General features: G+C 42.7%; 2 protein-coding genes across 3 annotated transcripts; one reads left to right on the top strand and one right to left on the bottom strand.

Moving 5' to 3' along the window:
• Positions 1-935: 935 nt before the first annotated feature.
• Positions 936-5,066, top strand: LOC112263141 (ras-related protein Rab-27B). 2 transcript variants are annotated; one of them, XM_024439149.2, is made up of 6 exons: positions 936-1,053; positions 2,404-2,584; positions 2,852-2,937; positions 3,155-3,258; positions 3,502-3,625; positions 4,437-5,066. In XM_024439149.2, the coding sequence occupies exons 2-6, from the start codon at positions 2,429-2,431 to the stop codon at positions 4,621-4,623; spliced, it is 657 nt and encodes a 218-aa protein (XP_024294917.1). In that variant the 5' UTR covers positions 936-1,053; positions 2,404-2,428; the 3' UTR covers positions 4,624-5,066. The 2 variants fall into 2 exon arrangements, with proteins under 2 accessions (XP_024294917.1, XP_024294918.1); XM_024439150.2 differs by having other exon boundaries at positions 2,383-2,584.
• On the bottom strand, positions 5,056-20,971 carry LOC112263139 (sia-alpha-2,3-Gal-beta-1,4-GlcNAc-R:alpha 2,8-sialyltransferase). Its single transcript, XM_024439148.2, has 4 exons — positions 20,304-20,971; positions 19,364-19,486; positions 18,649-19,206; positions 5,056-8,576 (listed from the first exon to the last, which is right to left on the bottom strand). The coding sequence occupies exons 1-4, from the start codon at positions 20,462-20,464 to the stop codon at positions 8,294-8,296; spliced, it is 1,125 nt and encodes a 374-aa protein (XP_024294916.1). The 5' UTR covers positions 20,465-20,971; the 3' UTR covers positions 5,056-8,293.
• Between the last annotated feature and the right edge of the window lie 463 nt (positions 20,972-21,434).

Below are 21,434 nucleotides of genomic sequence, written 5' to 3'. Positions count from 1 at the left end.
GGCAGTCGGAAGAACAAATCTGTGTTTGGTGGATGGCAGGAGAACGTTACCTGCCCGAATGTATTGTGCCAACTGTAAGGTTTGGTGGAGGATGAATAAAGGTCTGGGGCTGTTTTTCATGGTTCGGACTAGGCCACTTAGTTCCAGTGAAGATACATCTTAACGCTATAGCATACAATGACATTCTAGACAATTCTATACTTCCAAATTTGTGGCAACAGTTTGGGGAAGGCCCTTTCCTGTTTCAGCATGAAAATGACCCTGTGCACAAAGCGAGGTCCATACAGAAATGGTTTGTCGAGATCAGCATGGAAGAATTTAACTGGCCTGCACAGAGCCCTGACCTCAACCCCATCAAACACCTTTGGGATGAATTGGAACCCCGACTGCGGGCCTCATCGCCCAACATCAGTGCCCGACCTCACTAATGCTCCAACATCTTGTGGCTGAATGGATGTCCCCACAGAAATGCTCCAACATCTAGTGGAAAGCCTTCCCAAAAGAGTGGAGGCTGTTATAGCAGTAAAGGGGGGACCAACTCCATATTAATGCCCATGATTTTGGAACGAGATGTTCAACGAACAGGTGTCCACTGACTTTTGGTATGTAGTCTAGACCTGGTATAAAAATGATGTACAAACAGTGGGTGACACAATACAAGTTACCCCCACATGCCTCCCCACAAGTTGACCTCAAGATGATGTCCTAACTCAGTTTAGACTATTAGCCAACTTGTTGAGATTCCAGAGGAATAAGAGGGAGAAATGACTTTTAGGGGTGTTTACAAAGCTCCCAGTTTGCTGAGTTCCATTGAAATCCACATAAGAACACATTATTTGTAGACAGGGCCGCAATCCAGTAATTAAAGAGCTTTTTTCCCCCCTGAGAAATACCAGAAAACACAAGGTCTGTGAACACCGCACTCTGTGGTTATTTTTTTAGCTGGAAACTCCTCCCTTATAGCATGTGAGAGGGGGAAAGGTTCAGCTATGTGTTTGCCAAGGACTGGTTGAGCTCCCTGAATGGAAGTTGGCAGTACCTCTGGCTAAATCGGTAAGATTGAATTTATTTATCGTTTTTCTCCAATCTTGGTAGAGTGAAGTTCATGCATTTTGTAGCAGCATCATTGAGTGGCATATTGGTTTACTCATCTCCAGGCATTTCATCAGGCATTGTATTGTCTGTCACACTGTATTGTTGGGGGCATTATAGTTGGCCTACATTTTCTGAAAAAGCATTTTGAGATGTTCCTTATGTGCACAATGGCCATTTATCTTCAAGAGAATCTGCATACAGATTAGTTTGTTCTATTGATAACTTGCACATTCTCTGCATACAAAATAAATATTGTCCAATGTCTTAAATATTTCGGGCATCACAGACACATGCCATTGAAAGAATTTAATCAGGCCTACTTTTTCTCATCTTTCAATAAAGACACCAGACAACTGAGCAGAAATATCATATTGATAATCCACACTGGAAATGAGTCAGCATTTCATATTGGCATCTCATTCCTTTTTCAGTGCCTAAGGAATCTGAGACAGGCCATTTCCAAGTATGATTGGAAATAAAACATTTTAAATAAACTACAAGGTTGTGCTTTTAGACTGTTCCAACACAATAATGGATCAATTGAAGTCCGCGGCGGCAATGATGTGAAAATGTCAACATCCCTTTTGATATTTTCCTCCACTTCATACACATACTACAATCGTCATACACATACTACAATGTTTTGTTGTGCTATTACTCAAATAAAGAGTTACCGGTGTAACTGAATGAGCTACAGGAGCCCAAGGTCTTTCTGCCCTCTTTGTATTCTGTCTCTGTACTATTTGAGAGTGTACTGTATGTAGAGAATGAATAGAAGCCACATGTTTAGAGCTTTTTCCTGCAGCTCACACAGGACAGCCACTTGACCGCTCATGTGAAAGCTGGGTCGAGTCATGTGCCTGCTCTGCTCTGATCGGCTTTTAATGACTCGAGTTGTGACGGTCTACGAAGCCCCTGTGATCATGAACCCACTGACTGGGAATTTCAGCTGTGTGTTAGGCCAATATTTGCCTCTTTGTTCAATCCTTTTAGGGCACTTTGTAGTATACATGCTATATTTACAGTACTTACAATGAAACTACAATAACCTATATATGTATGACAGTTTCAAAGTATATTAGTTAAGGGCACGAATCAAGCCATTAATTTCTTCTGGGAGACCTGTATTCAATTCTCTGAAGTCCTGACAATGTAATAGTAATTCCGCTCTATTCACTGTTGCTGTATTAATTGTAAGTGTGGTGAATGTACCACCATTCACAGTAATGTCTGTAATGTCAGTTATGGCTATATTTGCAAGTAAGATATGACTATAATAGCCTACAGTACTTTGGTTTCATATTTTAGGGCAGGTTTGGCACGAGGCTGCACAATGACGACTGATTGGGATTACGACTACCTGATCAAGCTCTTGTCGTTAGGGGACTCTGGAGTGGGGAAGACCACTTTCCTCTACAGGTACACCGACAACAAGTTCAACCGCAAGTTCACCACCACAGTGGGAATAGACTTCAGGGAAAAGAGAGTGGTGAGTCGTGCTGCTTTACTTGTGTGCAGCCCATGACATTCCTTTCAAACACACCATTCATGTTCAGTCATCCTTGCTCCACACCAGCTTCCAATGATAATGTGGTTATACAAATCCAAATGTTGAATGTTGGATGGAATAGTAGGGGATCAACTCACAATAAAACAAATAGAACATTTGTTGAAAACATATTCCAGAGCCAAAGAGCATGCCTTTGGTCCCAGCTCTTGAGATGACACTTCTTCTACAACTGTCTTGTGTCTCCAGACGTATTTGGGGACTGGCTCTAATGGAACGACAGAGAAGACGTTTAAAGTGCATCTACAGCTCTGGGACACAGCAGGGCAAGAGAGGTAGGCCACAACAAGCAGACAGTACATGTGATGTCTGAACTGTCCTGCTCTGCAAGTCTGTCACATTTCACGGTATTTTCTATTTTTCTAGGAGTATACTGTATTTAGAAATTCAAAGGCAATTTTGTATCATTGTAAGATGAGCATTTTCAATGGTATAATCCATATCCATAACGTTACCAGTGTTCAAACATTGTTGTAATTGTGTAAATTCCAGGTTCAGAAGTCTCACTACAGCCTTCTTCAGAGATGCAATGGGCTTCCTTCTTATGTTTGATCTGACCAATCAGCAGAGTTTTCTGAATGTCAGGAACTGGATGAGTATGTCTCAGCACACGTATCTCCCAAAGCACTTAGATCAATGTCAGCCTATAGTCAGTTTGAATCATCCATTTAGTAGAGCATGTAAGTACAATACCACATTGATAGTGTATTTTACGTTGTATTTGGCATTATAGTAAATGATCTCAATCTAGCAGGGTCGGTTACTGTTTGTGATTCAAATACTAACTTACATATCCATCAATAACTGGAATTTGATTACCTCTTGTTGTGATTGTTCAGGTCAGCTACAGGCAAATGCCTATTGTGACAGTCCAGACATAGTCTTAGTTGGCACCAAAGCAGACCTCAAAGACCTGAGAGATGTACAAGGAAAACAAGCCAGGGACCTGGCGGACAGATATTGGTAAGTGAGATGGATACCTGCTTGCTCAGGACAAAGTTCTGCTACCTCTGCGAAATGTGGTCTGACCATTGGCACGGCTCTCTTCTCCAGCGAACCTCCATGAACTGAGGGTGTTTGAGTTCATAGTTTTAGCACAACTGTAAAGCATTCGTACCAATCTAAAGCGAATGCTCCAAACAGAAGGAGTACTATTATACTCCTTCTGTTAATTCACCAGGAGGTTGAGTCAGTTAGCTACTACCATCCACTCTATAGAGCCTCTTCAGCATCTTTAAAGGCCCCGTGCAATCAAACATGTGATTTCCTGTGTTTTATATATATTTCCACACTGAGGTTAGAATAATACTGTGCAATTGTGAAAATTATTATAATGGCCTTTTAGTGTAAAAGCTGTTTGAAAATACTGGCTGAAATTTCAGCCTGTTTAGGTGGGATGGAGATTTGGTAAATGAGTTAATAGACCAATAAGAAAGAGAGTTCCAAACCTCTCTGCCAATAACGGCTAGTGAAATACCCCCCCTCCCCACTCATACAACTCCCAGACAGTCTGAGAAATTTCTCTTTGCTAAGAAGATATTTGTGCTTATTTCTGACCATTTAAATTAAAACAATCACAGTAAGGTACTTAATTGTTACCCAGAATTGATTTGATATTAAGATTACAAATGGCTGCATTAGACCTTTAAAATAAGTATGACCCTATTAGAAATAAATCACAATTCAACTGAACGTTGTGGCCTTCAACCATTCATTAATAATCACTATAATCAGTATAGTGTTCAGGTTAATAAGTCCATCCCTTTCTCCCTAGTGTACCCTATTTTGAGACGAGTAGTGCCACAGGGGATGAGGTAGACCAGGCAGTGACCACTCTGCTGGACCTGGTGATGAGGCGCATGGAGCAGAACACAGAGGGGCCTGTGTCAGAGGCTGCCAATGGGAGCGCAGTCATTAACAAAGTGGCCGAAACCTCCACCAGCAGGAAGTGTGCCTGTTAGGATGTCAGCCACATTTCATGGACATGTGGTTGGCTGCATTCAGAATGAAGGACCATTCATTCAAATGTGTAACTATTGCATCATAGGAGTTTTATTATATTGGAAAAGTTCAATTATCCCATACAGTATTTTAAGGATGTGTATTATCCTCTTATGTAATAATGTGTGTTTATTTTAGGATTGATAACTGCTGCACTGGCTATTTATTCCCAACCTGGTCAGTATTATCTTCAGTCTATACTTGTGATGTATGTTATTGACCAGAAACAAGCAACATAACACACAATCCAGTTTTATAACATTGTAAAATGATTAAAAAGTAAATGAAAGCACCATGTGTAGATCTCAAGCCAATATTTGTAATATGACTAGGCTTTGTGTGATTCTAAATGGTTAAATACTAATCAAAAGTATTTGAAGAAGAGTCGTATGTAAAAAGTATGTTTCTTTTTTATTTGACACACTGAGGCATCGATGGAAGGAAAATGCAGGCACATACATTTATAATTGACAATATATAATCCAAAACTGATTATGCAACAACTCATTCACAGTCATGGTTACATTTCTTATATATGAATGAGAAAATCTATTATTGTGTTACAAACATAGATAGCAAAGTGCATTACAGGATCCATGAGTTCTACTGTATACGACAAAGAGCACATTTGGTACTTAAGCTTGATTATTACTGGAACAAAATTGTCATGCACATTTAAGAAAGTATAGAAAATGTTTAGAGGTCATAAGTACTGACAGAAAAAAATATGAAATTGTATTAAAACCTAAGTCTTAAGAATAAATGCTGTCATTTTAAACACAATTAATGTCAGTTTTACCAATAATTGCCTTTTGACACGAAAATGGCTGGCTGCTTTGATGACTTATCAGTTTGTTCTTATCAAATAAATACATGCAAGCACAAACTTGGGGTGATTTGCAATCCGGGATTCTGTTAGTACCTTTCCTTTTGAACACAAACGCGTCTGCACACACATTGGACATTTTGCTCTAAGGAAATGTGGGGGAGCATACATTCTCTTCATTTATGTGAGTAGTACTGTAGTTTTCTTTGGAGATGATCAGTACATGGAAGCATTTAAGGGAGGACATTCATAGAGGCATTATAATTCAACAACAGAACCCATTAGACAAGACATAAAAGGCAAATATACCACACAACTACCCAAGTGTTTTCTATGTCAGGAAATCATTTGACAACACATCAAATAAAAAACATAAATTGAATGAAATATATTGCTGTACATTGGTTGCCATACTTAAGCCAACATTTTAAATCACATCAGATAATCACATTCAGATAAATGAGTATCTATTGTTTAATGGTCTTTCTTTGGTGTATTTACTTTTAAGAAATAAACATGAGTGAAAATATAAATCTAATTTAATCTAAAATCGAATCTACGCGACCAGGGTATGGACTAAGAGTAAACTACTACCTAACAAATTAATGGCACATTCGTATCATATATTTGTGTCATAATAATGACGACAGTACTATGATGGGGGAAAAAACTGTTTGTCTGTTCTAAAATACTTCTGTGAGCCTGACACCCATGGTCGATGTAACACTGACTAACTTGTCTTTTAAAAGTACCCATAATCTGGTTCATGAGCATAGTAAATCTGAACTCATAAGAAAAATGTTTTAAGGTAAATTCCTAAGATTTTCTACCCCTGCTCATAAGGGCAATCCCATATCTTGTGCATGACATGTACACTATGACGAAACCCTCTGTCTAATAAATACAGCCAATTTGTGGTGTTTTCACCAACCTCACCTCCTTCCCAATGTGAGCATGTGCTGTGAGTCATCATGTGGCTATCATATGGTACCGTTTGAGCAAAGTCAATGTACAGACATCAATGGTTAAATCCTGAAAGCTACAGTACCAATCCATACCCAATCCTCTAACATAGTGGAGCTTGACTTGATACAGTATATGTTTCATGTAACACTTTGTTGAGGAGAGTAAATATAATCTAGAGATATAAAAATAAAGTTACATTAGTTCTTTAATTGTCAGAAAGGTAAAACAAAGAATTTTGGTCCCAGTGGTTTGATAGGAATTCCTGCCTTAAAACAGCTTTCATACAATGTTTCTGGTGCTGTTTAAATTAGAATATCAGCACAAATAATTTGTTCGTTTCTTACATGCAGTGTCATTCAATAGTGTATCATGCTCTTTGTACAAGGTGCTACAATTATTCAACAAAACTTAATTTCTCTGGATTATGTCTCAAAAGTCAAAGTAATGTATACACCGAGTGTTCAAAACATTACGAATACCTTCTCTTTCCATGACATAGACTGAACAGGTGAAAGCTATGATCCTTTATGGATTTCACTTGTTAAATCCACTTCAATCAGATCAGTGTAGACGAAAGGGAGGAGACAGGTTAAAGAAAGATTTGTAAGCCTTGAGACAATATTAGGAAAGCGCTCTTAAAGTTTTGTACACACAGTGAATGTGGTGGGAAGCAAAACCCTGTGTTGATACATGGGTCATAACATGAGTTCTGCGTTCAGTGTTTGACTAAAACAAAAAAATGCTGTTACGGTATGCACCCCACAACGTAAAGACTGGTTGATGAAATTCCTTTTCCCTTTAGCACCATGGTGTTCAATGGTATTTTGAAAATAGATAAGAGTTGAAGTCGTATGAAACTAAAAACAGAATTCGGACACTTTTTCTGAATGTTTTGTTTCAATTCCTCAAGAACAATTCTTATATATATACAACAATATATATACTTTAAAGTGTACTGTAACTAAGCTCAGTCTATGGCTTGGTGTTGGAATGTAGATTATTCATTCGCAAATTTAAATATGACCAGAATCTCAGTAAAATAGTGGGACTGTGGCTATCGCTACAGTATCTTTATCTAAATAGGGCAGCAATTATATACATTAAGGGGCATTGTAAACAAATCTCACTGCTACAGTAGTTAGCAGTGCAGTGTGCTGGCTGGGCCCATTGGCTGTCTGCTGGCACCTGTGGTACTTCACTGTATGCTAAAAAGGGATGGAAAATAGACAGTGTGTCTGCTTGCACCTCAGTGGGAGCATTTGCATCTGATAAAAATAAATAAAAAACATTCCTTCTCTTAAATCCTTCCCTGAGACTAAGCAGTGATATCAAAAGAACAATCAAATCCCTTTGAAATAAGGCTGTAGCCTAATAATAATTATGCCCCCCACCTCACCCCTACATTCTGGAAAAAACTTTTGTTTGGAAATAGTGATTATTTTTCATAAAATGTATGTGTGTTGTATTGATCTATTTATCCCAATAATTATGATAGCAATGCAAATAATGTGATGTGAAATATTGTATGATAAGTACTATGATAGTGTGACATAATATATTCAGCATCATAATGACATCAGTAATCCACATTTGAAATACTGTGCCATGTTCCTCGCAACCTAAAGTGTGAATTACATACCCTATGACGAAGCTGAAAGGCAAGATGCAGTGGTGGTATGATGGTGTGTTTCTGGAGTGAAAGAGTAATACATCTTACTACTAAATCATGCATTGTCTGCTTCGAGTCGCAAAATATGTTACGTGAGCGCAAGGTCAGCTGCTGTGTTGGAGCTCCACCAAATGAATTTCTTGACGCACTGTCACCCAGGCTGGAATGTCTAAGAACAGTGTGAAAGGCTCAGCTTGGTCACACCTTCTCCATGCATCTTGTAAAGCAGCTTAAACTCACTGGGCAGCTGGTGGGTCTCCTGCCACTTGGTGGTGAACTTGGTTCCTTTCTTGTCGTAGTAGTGGTAGGGCAGCTCCTTGCCTGTGTTGGGATCCCAGCCGAAGGGCCAGAAGCCATACAGATGGATCTCCTCACACATGGCCGAGGCCAGAGTGTACATGAGGATACCAGTGCTGAGTCGCTTCGGGGACAGGTTCTTGGTCTTCCAATATCTATGGGGGAAAAGTAAACACTTTTTTGGACAATGAAGTGTTCGACAGATGGCAAAAAAAGACAGTCAGAAAAAAATCATAAGGAATAAAGTTTTGATGTGTCTGTCCTATATCTAAGCGATATAAGAAAGCTTAGGAAATATTTTAGCTTTTTTTGGCACAAAACTACCTCCATACTTCCATTCGTGTTACCTTCAGACAATTCCCATGACACTTGTGTGTGTCATAGAGCAAAACAGAAAGTCCCCCCTTTCCATAGTGGGTGTCACGCCCTGGTCAAAGTATTTTGTGTTTATCTTTATGTATTTGGTCAGGCCAGGGTGTGGCATGGGGTTTTTGTAATTGTGGTGTGTTTGTCTTGGGGTTTTGGTGGTGGTATTGGGATTGTAGCTTAGTGGGTTGTCTAGCAAGGTCTATGGCTGTCTGGAGTGGTTCTCAATCAGAGGCAGGTGCTTATCGTTGTCTCTGATTGGGAACCATATTTAGGCAGCCATATTCTTTGAGTTTGTCGTGGGTGATTGTCCTGAGTGTCTTGATGTCCTTGTTTGATGTTAGTTGACACAAGTATAGGCTGTTTTCGGTTTTCGTTTCGTTTATTGTTTGTAGTGTTCGTGTTTAGTCGTGTTTACGTTTGTTTAAATAAACATGGATCGCAATCGACACGCTGCAGTTTGGTCCGACTCTCCTTCACTATATGAAAACCGTTACAGAATCACCCACCACCAACGGACCAAGCAGCGTGTCAACAGGCAGGAGCAGCAGGAGAGGCAACAGGTGCAGCAGGAGAGGAGGCAACAGGAGCAGCCCAAAGAGGAGTACAGTATGGACTATACTTCTTGGGAGGAGATAGACAGGTGGGCGGTCGACCCAGGGAGAGTGCCGGAGCCCGCCTGGGATTCGATGGAGCAGTGCGCGGAAGGTTATCAGAGAATGAGGTTGGCGAAGTAAGCACGGCGGCGCGGACGGAAGCCCGAGAGTCAGCCCCAAAAATTTCTTGGGGGGGGGGCTCACAGGGAGTATGGCTATGCCAGGTAGGAGACCTGCGCAAACTCCCTGTGCTTACCGGGGGGCTGGAGAGACCGGGCAGGCACCGTGTTATGCTGTGGAGCGCACGGTGTCTCCAGTGCGGGTGCACAGCCCGGTTCGGTATATTCCAGCTCCTCCTATCGGCCGGGCTAGAGTGGGCATCGAGCCAGGTAAGGTTGGGCAGGCTCGGTGCTCAGGAGCTCCAGTGCGCCTGCACGGTCCGGTCTGTCCAGTGCCACCTCCACGCCCCAGCCCTCCGGTAGCAGCTCCCCGCAGTGTCCTCGGTCCAGTACCACCAGTACCAGCACCACGCATCAGGCCTACAGTGCGCCTCGCCTCTCCAGCGCTGTCGGAGCCTTTCTCCTCTCCTGCGCTGCCGGAGTCTCCCGCCTGTTCAGCGCAGCCAGAGCTGCCAGTCTGCATGAAGCAGCCAGAGCTGTCAGTCTGCATGGAGCAGTCAGAGCTGTCAGTCTGCATGGAGCAGCCAGAGCTGTCAGTCTACATGAAGCTGCCAGTCTGCATGAAGCAGCCAGTCTACATGGAGCAGCCAGAGCTGTCAGTCCGCATGGAGCAGCCAGAGCTGTCAGTCTACATGAAGCAGCCCGAGCTGCCAGTCTGCATGAAGCAGCCAGTCTACATGGAGCAGCCAGAGCTGTCAGTCTGCATGAAGCAGCCAGAGCTGTCAGTCTGCATAGAGCTGTCAGTCTGCATGGAGCTGCCAGTCTGCATGGAGCTGCCAGTCTGCAAGGAGCTGCCAGTCTGTAAGGAGCTGCCAGTCTGCAAGGAGCTGTCAGTCTGCACGGAGCTGTCAGTCTGTAAGGAGCTGCCAGTCTGCAAGGAGCTGCCAGTCAGCACGGAGCCGCCAGAGCGGTCAGTCTGTAAGAAGCCGCCAGAGCTGTCAGCCTATATGGAGCAGCTAGTGCCGCCAGTCTGCCCAGCGCCGCCAGTGCCCCCAGTCTGCCCAGCGTCGCCAGTCTGCCCAGCGCCGTCAGTCTGCCCAGCATCGCCAGTCTGCCCAGCGTCGCCAGTCTGCCCAGCGTCGCCAGTCTGCCCAGCGTCGTCAGTCTGCCCAGCGTCGTCAGTCTGCCCAGCGTCGTCAGTCTGCCCAGCGTCGTCAGTCTGCCCAGCGCCGCCAGTCTGCCCAGCGCCGCCAGTCTGCCCAGCATCGCCAGTCTGCCCAGCGCCGCCAGTCTGCCCAGCGCCGCCAGATCTGCCAGTCAGCCAGACTCTTCCAGATCTGCCAGTCAGCCAGACTCTTCCAGATCTGCCAGTCAGCCAGACTCTTCCAGATCTGCCAGTCAGCCAGACTCTTCCAGATCTGCCAGTCAACCAGACTCTTCCAGATCTGCCAGTCAACCAGACTCTTCCAGATCTGCCAGTCAGCCAGGATCTGCCAGTCAGCCAGGATCTGCCAGTTAGCCAGGATCTGCTGAAACCACCAGCCAGCCAGGAGCTGGTAGATCTATCTACCTGCCTGAGCTTCCTCTCACTCCTGAGCTTCCTCTCACTCCTGAGCTTCCTCTCACTCCTGAGCTTCCTCTCACTCCTGAGCTTCCTCTCACTCCTGAGCTTCCTCTCACTCCTGAGCTTCCTCTCACTCCCGAGCTTCCCTCAGTCCCGAGCTGCCTCGGTCCCGAGCTGTCCTTCAGTCCCGATCTGCTCCTCAGTCCAGTGGGGTTCTGGGTGAGGACTACTAGGCCATGGTCGGTGGCGAGGGTGGACTATCCAGGGACGAAGGGAGAGGGGACTAAGACATTAAAGGAGTGGGGTCCACGTCCCGCGCCGGAGCCGCCACCATGGACAGACGCCCACCCGGACCCTCCCTATTGTTTTGAGGTGCGTTCGGGAGTCCGCACCTTAGGGGGGGGGGGGTTCTGTCACGCCCTGGTCAAAGTATTTTGTTTTTATCTTTATGTATTTGGTCAGGCCAGGGTGTGGCATGGGGTTTTTGTAATTGTGGTGTGTTTGTCTTGGGGTTTTGGTGGTGGTATTGGGATTGTAGCTTAGTGGGTTGTCTAGCAAGGTCTATGGCTGTCTGGAGTGGTTCTCAATCAGAGGCAGGTGCTTATCGTTGTCTCTGATTGGGAACCATATTTAGGCAGCCATATTCTTTGAGTTTGTCGTGGGTGATTGTCCTGAGTGTCTTGATGTCCTTGTTTGATGTTAGTTGACACAAGTATAGGCTGTTTTCGGTTTTCGTTTCGTTTCGTTTATTGTTTGTAGTGTTCGTGTTTAGTCGTGTTTACGTTTGTTTAAATAAACATGGATCGCAATCGACACGCTGCAGTTTGGTCCGACTCTCCTTCACTATATGAAAACCGTTACAGTGGGGTCCTATTAGTTTTGTAAGCCAAACTGTTTGGACGCTACAGATGGTTTCATGAAAAGATCGATCTTCGGTATGTCTCATGGGCTGACAAATACAGCTGTAGCTCGGCCACTTTCCGGATATGTCTAGCTTAAACTGACAGATTTTGATGGAGTTTTCTATTATGTTACTTAGACTCTTAAAAATAACCCAATTTGGGTTTTTTTATTAACTCAGCACTGGGTAAATACTCACTGTCACAGTCATACGCTGGACCTAGTTTTGTCCCATGGAATAAATGTTGTGGATCTTAATGTTTTTCCTCATAATCCTGGACTATCGGACCACTATTTTATTACGTTTGCAATTGCAACAAATAATCTGATCAGACCCCAACCAAGGAACATCAAAAGTCGTGCTATAAATTCACAGACAACACAAAGATTCCTTGATGTCCTTCCAGATTCCCTCTGTCTACCCAAGGACGCCAGAGGACAAAAATCAGTTAACCACCTAACTGAGGAACTCAATTTAACCTTGCGCAATACCCTAGATGCAGTTGCACCCCTAAAAACTAAAAAAAATTCTCATAAGAAACTAGCTCCCTGGTACACAGAAAATACCAGAGCTCTGAAGCAAGCTTCCAGAAAATTGGAATGGAAATGGCGCCACACCAAACTGGAAGTCTTCCGACTATCTTGGAAAGACAGTACCGTGCAGTACCGAAGAGCCCTTACTGCTGCTCGATCATCCTATTTTTCTAACTTAATTGAGGAAAATAAGAACAATACGAAATTCCTTTTTGATACTGTCGCAAAGCTAACTAAAAAGCAGCATTCCCCAAGAGAGGATGACTTTCACTTTAGCAGTGATAAATTCATGAACTTCTTTGAGGAAAAGATTATGATTATTAGAAAGCAAATTACGGACTCCTCTTTAAATCTGCGTATTCCTTCAAAGCTCAGTTGTCCTGAGTCTGCACAACTCTCCCAGGACCTAGGATCAAGAGAGACGCTCAAGTGTTTTAGTACTATATCTCTTGACACAATGATGAAAATAATCATGGCCTCTAAACCTTCAAGCTGCATACTGGACCCTATTCCAACTAAACTACTGAAAGAGCTGCTTCCTGTGCTTGGCCCTCCTATGTTGAACATAATAAACGGCTCTCTATCCACCGGATGTGTACCAAACTCACTAAAAGTGGCAGTAATAAAGCCTCTCTTGAAAAAGCCAAACCTTGACTCAGAAAATATAAAAAACTATCGGCCTATATCGAATCTTCCATTCCTCTCAAAAATTTTAGAAATGGCTCTTGGGCAGCAACTTACCGCCTTCCTGAAGACAAACAATGTATACGAAATGCTTCAGTCTGGTTTTAGACCCCATCATAGCACTGAGACGGCACTTGTGAAGGTGGTAAATTACATTTTAATGGCATCGGACCGAGGCTCTGCATCTGTCCTCGTGCTCCTAGACCTTAGTGCTGCTTTTGAGACCATCGATCACCACATTCTTTTGGAGGGATTGGAAACCCAAATTGTTCTACACGGACAAGTTCTGGCCTGGTTTAGATCTTATCTGTCGGAAAGATATCAGTTTGTCTCTGTGAATGGTTTGTCCTCTGACAAATCAACTGTAAATTTCAGTGTTCCTCAAGGTTCCGTTTTGGGACCACTATTGTTTTCACTATATATTTTACCTCTTGGGGATGTTATTCGAAAACATAATGTTAACTTTCACTGCTATGCGGATGACACACAGCTGTACATTTCAATGAAACATGGTGAAGCCCCAAAATTGCCCTTGCTAGAAGCATGTGTTTCAGACATAAGGAAGTGGATGGCTGCAAACTTTCTACTTTTAAACTCAGACAAAACAGAGATGCTTGTTCTAGGTCCCAAGAAACAAAGAGATCTTCTGTTGAATCTGACAATTAATCTTAATGGTTGTACAGTCGTCTCAAATAAAACTGTGAAGGACCTCGGCGTTACTCTGGACCCTGATCTCTCTTTTGAAGAACATATCAAGACCATTTCAAGGACAGCTTTTTTCCATCTACGTAACATTGCAAAAATCAGAAACTTTCTGTCCAAAAATGATGCAGAAAAATTAATCCATGCTTTTGTCACTTCTAGGTTAGACTACTGCAATGCTCTACTTTCCGGCTACCCGGATAAAGCACTAAATAAACTTCAGTTGGTGCTAAATACGGCTGCTAGAATCCTGACTAGAACCAAAAGATTTGATCATATTACTCCAGTGCTAGCCTCTCTACACTGGCTTCCTGTCAAAGCAAGGGCTGATTTCAAGGTTTTACTGCTAACCTACAAAGCATTACATGGGCTTGCTCCTACCTATCTCTCTGATTTGGTCCTGCCGTACATACCTACACGTACGCTACGGTCACAAGACGCAGGCCGCCTAATTGTCCCTAGAATTTCTAAGCAAACAGCTGGAGGCAGGGCTTTCTCCTATAGAGCTCCATTTTTATGGAACGGTCTGCCTACCCATGTCAGAGACGCAAACTCGGTCTCAACCTTTAAGTCCTTACTGAAGACTTATCTCTTCAGTGGGTCATATGATTGAGTGTAGTCTGGCCCAGGAGTGGGAACTTGAACGGAAAGGCTCTGGAGCAACGAACCGCCCTTGCTGTCTCTGCCTGGCCGGTTCCCCTCTTCCCACTGGGATTCTCTGCATCTAACCCTATTACAGGGGCTGAGTCACTGGCTTACTGGGGCTCTCTCATGCCGTCCCTGGAAGGGGTGCGTCACCTGAGTGGGTTGATTCACTGATGTGGTCATCCTGTCTGGGTTGGCGCCCCCCTTGGGTTGTGCGCCATGGCGGAGATCTTTGTGGGCTATACTCAGCCTTGTCTCAGGATGGTAAGTTGGTGGTTGAAAATATCCCTCTAGTGGTGTGGGGGCTGTGCTTTGGCAAAGTGGGTGGGGTTATATCCTTCCTGTCTGGCCCTGTCTGGGGGTGTCCTCGGATGGGGCCACAGTGTCTCCTGACCCCTCCTGTCTCAGCCTCCACTATTTATGCTGCAGTAGTTAATGTGTCGGGGGGCTAGGGTCAGTTTGTTATGTCGGGAGTACCTCTCCTGTCCTATTCGGTGTCCTGTGTGAATCTAAGTGTGCGTTCTCTAATTCTCTCTTTCTCTCTCTCTCTCTCTCGGAGGACCTGAGCCCTAGGACCATGCCCCAGGACTACCTGACATGATGACTCCTTGCTGTCCCCAGTCCACCTGGCCGTGCTGCTGCTCCAGTTTCAACTGTTCTGCCTTATTATTATTCGACCATGCTGGTCATTTATGAACATTTGAACATCTTGGCCATGTTCTGTTATAATCTCCACCCGGCACAGCCAGAAGAGGACTGGCCACCCCACATATGCTCTCTCTAATTCTCTCTTTCTTTCTCTCTCTCGGAGGACCTGAGCCCTAGAACCATGCCCCAGGACTACCTGACATGATGACTCCTTGCTGTCCCCAGTCCACCTGACCGTGCTGCTGCTCCAGTTTCAACTGTTCTGCCTTATTATTATTCGACCATGCTGGTCATTTATGAACATTTGAACATCTTGGCCATGTTCTGTTATAATCTCCACCCGGCACAGCCAGAAGAGGACTGGCCACCCCACATAGCCTGGTTCCTCTCTAGATTTCTTCCTAGGTTTTGGCCTTTCTAGGGAGTTTTTCCTAGCCACCGTGCTTCTACACCTGCATTGCTTGCTGTTTGGGGTTTTAGGCTGGGTTTCTGTACAGCACTTTGAGATATCAGCTGATGTACGAAGGGCTATATAAATAAATTTGATTTGATTTTGATTTGATATTGGACAGAACCCACGGTGGGTTATTTTGACCCAGCCAGTTGGTTTGCGTGAATAACTCAACATGTTGGGATGTTAGGATTACCCAAACATGGGTTAATTTAACCATCAGTTGGGTTTTATTCACTTTCATGATGGGTTGACCAAGCAGCAGGTATTTTTTTTAATGTAATCCTTATTCTTTTCAGGAGGTATGGCTTATTAAGGGTGTAGCTTTCAGATAGTTATTTTTGGTCACCCATGAGAGTAAATGTCATGCCTGTTCATTTGTTCTGTTCTATTGTATCACATGTTAAGATTGTACAGTGTAATTTTAAATGTTCCTTAAATATTTTGGGATATTAACATTATTAATTACATATTGTAATAAAGTGGTAGCTATCTCAACAATGGAACTTACATAGGTTCTTCAAGATGGAATCCGCAGTAGTGGGAAACAGCGCCAGAGGCCACCCCACCACCAATGTTTTTTTTATTTAAATTTTTAGATTGGAGGAGCGTTGCACAGCATGATAAAAAAAAATCATATTGTGATCTTCTATCTCGCATCCAATAAAAAAAACAACGTATTTGCTGTTGTAATATCACAAATGAATGTGGCTGTTTCACCATTAAGGACTCCAGCTTTAAAGGTCCAATGCAGACATTTTTATCTCAATATCTAATCATTTCTAGGTGTCAGTTAAGTACCTTACTGTGATTGTTTTCAATAAAAAATAAAATACAAATAAAAGCTTCCTTAGCAAAGACTCTAGCAAGAATTGTGCTTGGACTGTCTGGGAGTGGTCTGAGTTGGGAGGGTAAAACACAAAACTAGAGGTCAACCGATTATGATTTTTCAACACCGATACCGATTATTGGAGGGCCAAAAAATCTGCTGCCGATTAATCAGACTATTTATTTATTTATTTATTTGTAATAATTACAATTACAACAATACTGAATGACCACTTATTTTAACTTAATATAATACATCAATAAAATCAATTTAGCCTCAAGTAAATAATGAAACATGTTCAATTTGGTTTAAATAATGCAAAAACAAAGTGTTGGAGAAGAAAGTAAAAGTGCAATATGTGCTATGTAAGAAAGCTAACGTTTCAGTTCCTTCCTCAGAACATGAGAACATATGAAAGCTGGTGGTTCCTTTTAACATGAGTCTTCAATATTCCCAGGTAAGAAGTTTTAGGTTGTAGTTATTATAGGAATTATAGGACTATTGCCCTCTATACCATTTGTATTTCATTAAACTTTGACTATTGGATGTTCTTATAGGCACTTTAGTATTGCCAGTGTAACAGTATAGCTTCCGTCCCTCTCCTCGCTCCTCTCTGGGCTCGAACCAGCAACACAACGACAATTAGCGCGCGCTAGCTAGCTAGCCATTTCACTTTGGTTACACGAGCCTCATCTCGGGAGTTGATAGGCTTGAAGTCATAAACAGCGCAATGCTTGACGCACAACGAAGAGCTGCTGGCAAAACGCACAAAAGTGCTGTCTGAAATAATGTTTATGGAGCCGATGTGAAATGGCTAGCTAGTTAGCGGTGGTGCGCGCCAGTGGCGTTTCAATCGGTGACGTCACTTGCTCTGAGACCTTGAAGTAGTGGTTCCCCTTGCTCTGCAAGGGATGCAGCTTTTGTGGAGTGATGGGTAACGATGCTTCGAGGGTGACTGTTGATGTGTGCAGAGCGTCCCTGGTTCGCGCCCAGGTCGGGGCGACGGGACGGACGTAAAGTCTATACTGTTACATTTACGCAGCTGGTTCTGCCTACCACCACTCAGTCAGATGATATGCAACGCAGGACACGCTAGATAATATCTAGTAATATCATCAACCATGTGTAGTTAACTAGTGATTATGATTGATTGTTTTTTATAAGATAAGTTTAATGCTAGCTAGCAACTTACCTTGGCTTACTGCATTCGCGTAACAGGCAGTCTCCTTGTGGAGTGCAACGAGAGAGAGGCATTATTGCGTTGGACTAGTTAACTGTAAGGTTGCAAGATTGGATCCCCCGAGCTGACAAGGTGAAAATCTGTCGTTCTGCCTCTGAACAAGGCAGTTAACCCACCGTTCCTAGGCCATCATTGAAAATAAGAATGTGTTCTTAACTGACTTGCCTAGTTAAATAAAGGTATATAAAAAAGTACAAAAATATAATACAAAAATCGGCAAATCGGCGCCCAAAAATACCGATTTCCGATTGTTATGAAAACTTGAAATCGGCCCTAATTAATCGGCCATTCCGATTAATCGGTCGACCTCTACACAAAACTAGCTGTTATTGGCCGTGACTCTCTTTCTTATTGGTCTATTAACTAATTTCCTGCCTGGTGATGTGACCAGGCAGGCCAAAACTCCATCCAACCAGGCGGTCTTTGCAAAGTGCTCTTACACAAAAAGGAAATTATCATATTTTTCAACAGTTTCACAGTATTATTCCTAACTCATAGTGTGGAAATATATATAAAATACAGGAAATATTACATTTTTGATTGCACTGGGACTTTAAGGAACACAAAACCTCTGTAAACCTTCTGTGAGCCTCATAAAAGCTTCAAACTGCCGGTGTTCAACCTTAACATGCAGTAATAATACAACAGAACAGATTAACAGGAATGACATTTACTTTCACAGGTGGCTATCTGAAAAGCCACACCCCTACTAAGCCACGCCTGCAGTCTATTTCAATAACCCAGCATCAATAACCCAGCATTAAAACCCAACCTTGCTCTTTTAAAAGAAAACAACCTAAGTGACCCAATGCCTACAACCCAGCAGTTGGGTCATTTTTTTGTGTACAGTATGTAGGAACAATGGTGTCTGAAAGTGAGAACAAAACCACCAATGACAGTTCTGATTCCCAGAACTCTGGCACAATAAACTCAGTCTCTCCATACTCACTTGTTGACATCCTGCATGATGTTTCCAGGCCAGGCCAGCTCGATTTTCAGCTGCCCCTTGTGCTCAACAAAGAAGTCCACCAGGGTCCGTGTGACGGTGGCCGAGGTGTGGAGGAAAAATGCAGGGATCCACAAAATGGCCCCCTCCAGCTTCTTCAGGTTGAGGAAGAAGTTGTTGCGGTCCTGGATGGTCAAAAGGTTGTTGTAGTACCTCTCCAGGATGCTGGGGTTAAAGGTGGTGAGGTTGGTCTTCCGGCCCACATCCTTGTAGTAGGAGTCGGTAGGGGCGAAGTTGCAGCGGAAGATAAAGTCGGCACTGTCGATCTCTGGCCCACAATGACTACCAGTCAGGATCCCACTGTTACCCACCACGGCACACACGTTGTAGTGCTTGTTCTGGATGGGTGAAGCATCAGGAAGCAGTGACTTCAGGTTGTTGCTTATAGAGAAGACATACTTGTGACTGGAGTAGTCGAAGTGCATCAGCTGGCCAACGCGCACACCGTTCTTGGTGAGGGAGAAGTTGTTGGCCACATCAATGTAATGGAAGATCTCTTTCCTGAAAAGTTGTAAACAGATCAAAATATCAGCTCACAGCTGCTGTTTCAACAAAAAACAATATTGCAATGTAGCCAACTGCAAACGACAAATAAACTGAAATGTTCTACTAAACACATAAACAGTATTCTGTTTAAACCGAATAATAATAATAATACCTTTGCTGATAAAAAGCTGTCCTGTTGAATTTCCATTTGGAGGGTTTCCCTTGCAGCTCCTCGTTCAGAGCATTGGTTAACGGGATGAAGGATGGGTCCAGGAAATTCATGGCAAACTGTGACCTGAGAAGAAAAGGGTTTTCCTTAGTAAAGAGCTATTCATATTGTCAGCATTGTTGTCAGCATGTCCAAGCCAACTCATAGCATGCATTCATGTGTGGGCTTGTAACAGTATAGGCACAATAACATCTAGCAGCACATTGGACTGTCAAGGGTGTGTATACTGGTGGCGAAATCAGATGCAGGAGAGCAGAGTGTTGTGAACAGGCGCACACTTTTTTCAGGCTGGAGTGAACAAACAGACGGACGCAAACTGCGTCAAAACCCCCATGCAAAAAGACCAAAGCTAATGTACCAAATGAACATACGTGCAAAAGCACGGAACATGGAAACATAGCCTGGCGCGTCACAATAACCACATAACAATAAACAATATATATATATATATATATATATATATATATATATATATATATATATATATATATATATATATATATATATATATATTTGGGGGGGCAAAAACCTAATGTCGATGATTCTACAGTTGAAATGTCATTAAACATTTAATGTAAGGCTAATTAATTGAGGCAGGGGTTTGCATTAGAGTTAGGCTACTTCCGCTTGCAGAGGAATTATTATTTATTTAGATTATTTATTCAGGCCCTGATTCCTCTAATACAGTTGGCCATATAATGCCATACCCTACAGAACAATGTAGACATAATCAATCATAAAGATTACTTTGGAAAAAATTGTACCGCGTGCGCCTTGTCAGAATGAAATAAATCACATATTATCGGACCATTTCAGGATTTTTACATGCGTCATATCAAAATAAAAAATTATGAGCTTCCAAATCTTGGTTTAGTTTACTCACCGAAATCCTGCGTGGAACATTATCCGTGGTCCTCCCATATTGTCATTTTTTGTGGAAGAGAAGATGCTGTCCTTTCTAATGGACACATAACTTATTAAGGATAAAATGAGAAGAGCAACCATCAATATGACCAGACCCAGAGCGTTTGCGATGCGGACCATCTTGGAGCGTTTTCATTCCTTGAAGAATAGCGATGGAAATGTGCCAGCCTTCATCACCTCGATTCGAGATGTTGATTTTGTCTATACATAATCGTATTATGACACAAAATAAACATGCTTTCCAATGTAAAATGGACGGCAAATATGCAATGTGGTTGAAATGGCAGTTAGCGATTTGTCTTCGTGCACTCACATCATCCCTGCTGCCTTGCCTTGCCTTCGCGCTGAACTGAATTCTCTCCAGGCAGCCAGATTAATACCATTAGGGCGATGCATCTGAAATTCACGTCAATGTATCAATCCAGCAAAATTCTCACCGGTCTCGGCTACGCAACCTCTCCCCATTAAATCATTTCACATATTCCGGTGCAAATGGAGAAGTGTTTGTTGAGCCCAGATGAAAATGCGACTAAAAGTGTCATATAACTGTATTACACCTCCGTGGTTTAGAGATGGGAGCAATAAACTCAATGTGTTATGCATACCATCGAATATTACTTGCTGACTGTACAAAATACTGAATCACATAATATTTTGCAAATGTGGAAACCTGATCAGCATCTGAATAAGGGATGTCCCTACGAATACTAAAGTACATCTCATTAACAGTAGCATATCAGTTTAAAGGTCCAATGCAGCCGTTTTTTTTACGACAACAAATAATTTCTGGGTAAAAATTAAGTACTTTACTGTGATTGTTTTCAATTGAAATGGTCAAAAATAAACAAACATAGCTTCTCAGCAAAGAGCAATTTCTCAAGCAATAATTTCCTACAACTGTCTGCGTATGGTCTGAGAGTGAAGGGGGGAAATAGCTGTTATTGGCAGAGAGGTTTGGAACTAATTTCTTATTGGTCTTTAACTAATTTACTGCAGGCAGGCCAAAACTCCATGCACCAAAACAGGCTGCCATTTTCAAACAGCTCTTACACTGAGAGGGCATTATCATGTTCACAGTGTTATTCCAACT

The sequence above is a fragment of the Oncorhynchus tshawytscha genome, linkage group LG12 (assembly GCF_018296145.1).
Source record: "Oncorhynchus tshawytscha isolate Ot180627B linkage group LG12, Otsh_v2.0, whole genome shotgun sequence".
Classification (NCBI taxonomy): domain Eukaryota; kingdom Metazoa; phylum Chordata; class Actinopteri; order Salmoniformes; family Salmonidae; genus Oncorhynchus; species Oncorhynchus tshawytscha.
Note: the sequence above shows the minus strand (reverse complement) of the source record. Positions and strands in the feature narration are given on the sequence as shown.

Excerpts from the sequence above, each read along its gene's own strand:
- LOC112263139 (XM_024439148.2), bottom strand. The coding sequence starts at position 20,464 with ATGGTCCGCATCGCAAACGCTCTGGGTCTGGTCATATTGATGGTTGCT. Across the intron at positions 19,487-20,303 it reads ATGTTCCACGCAGGATTTCG|GTCACAGTTTGCCATGAATT; the intron begins GTGAGTAAACTA and ends TTTTCTTCTCAG. Across the intron at positions 8,577-18,648 it reads ATCATGCAGGATGTCAACAA|ATATTGGAAGACCAAGAACC; the intron begins GTGAGTATGGAG and ends TTTCCCCCATAG.
- LOC112263141 (XM_024439149.2), top strand. The coding sequence starts at position 2,429 with ATGACGACTGATTGGGATTACGACTACCTGATCAAGCTCTTGTCGTTA. Across the intron at positions 2,585-2,851 it reads ACTTCAGGGAAAAGAGAGTG|ACGTATTTGGGGACTGGCTC; the intron begins GTGAGTCGTGCT and ends TTGTGTCTCCAG. Across the intron at positions 2,938-3,154 it reads GACACAGCAGGGCAAGAGAG|GTTCAGAAGTCTCACTACAG; the intron begins GTAGGCCACAAC and ends TGTAAATTCCAG.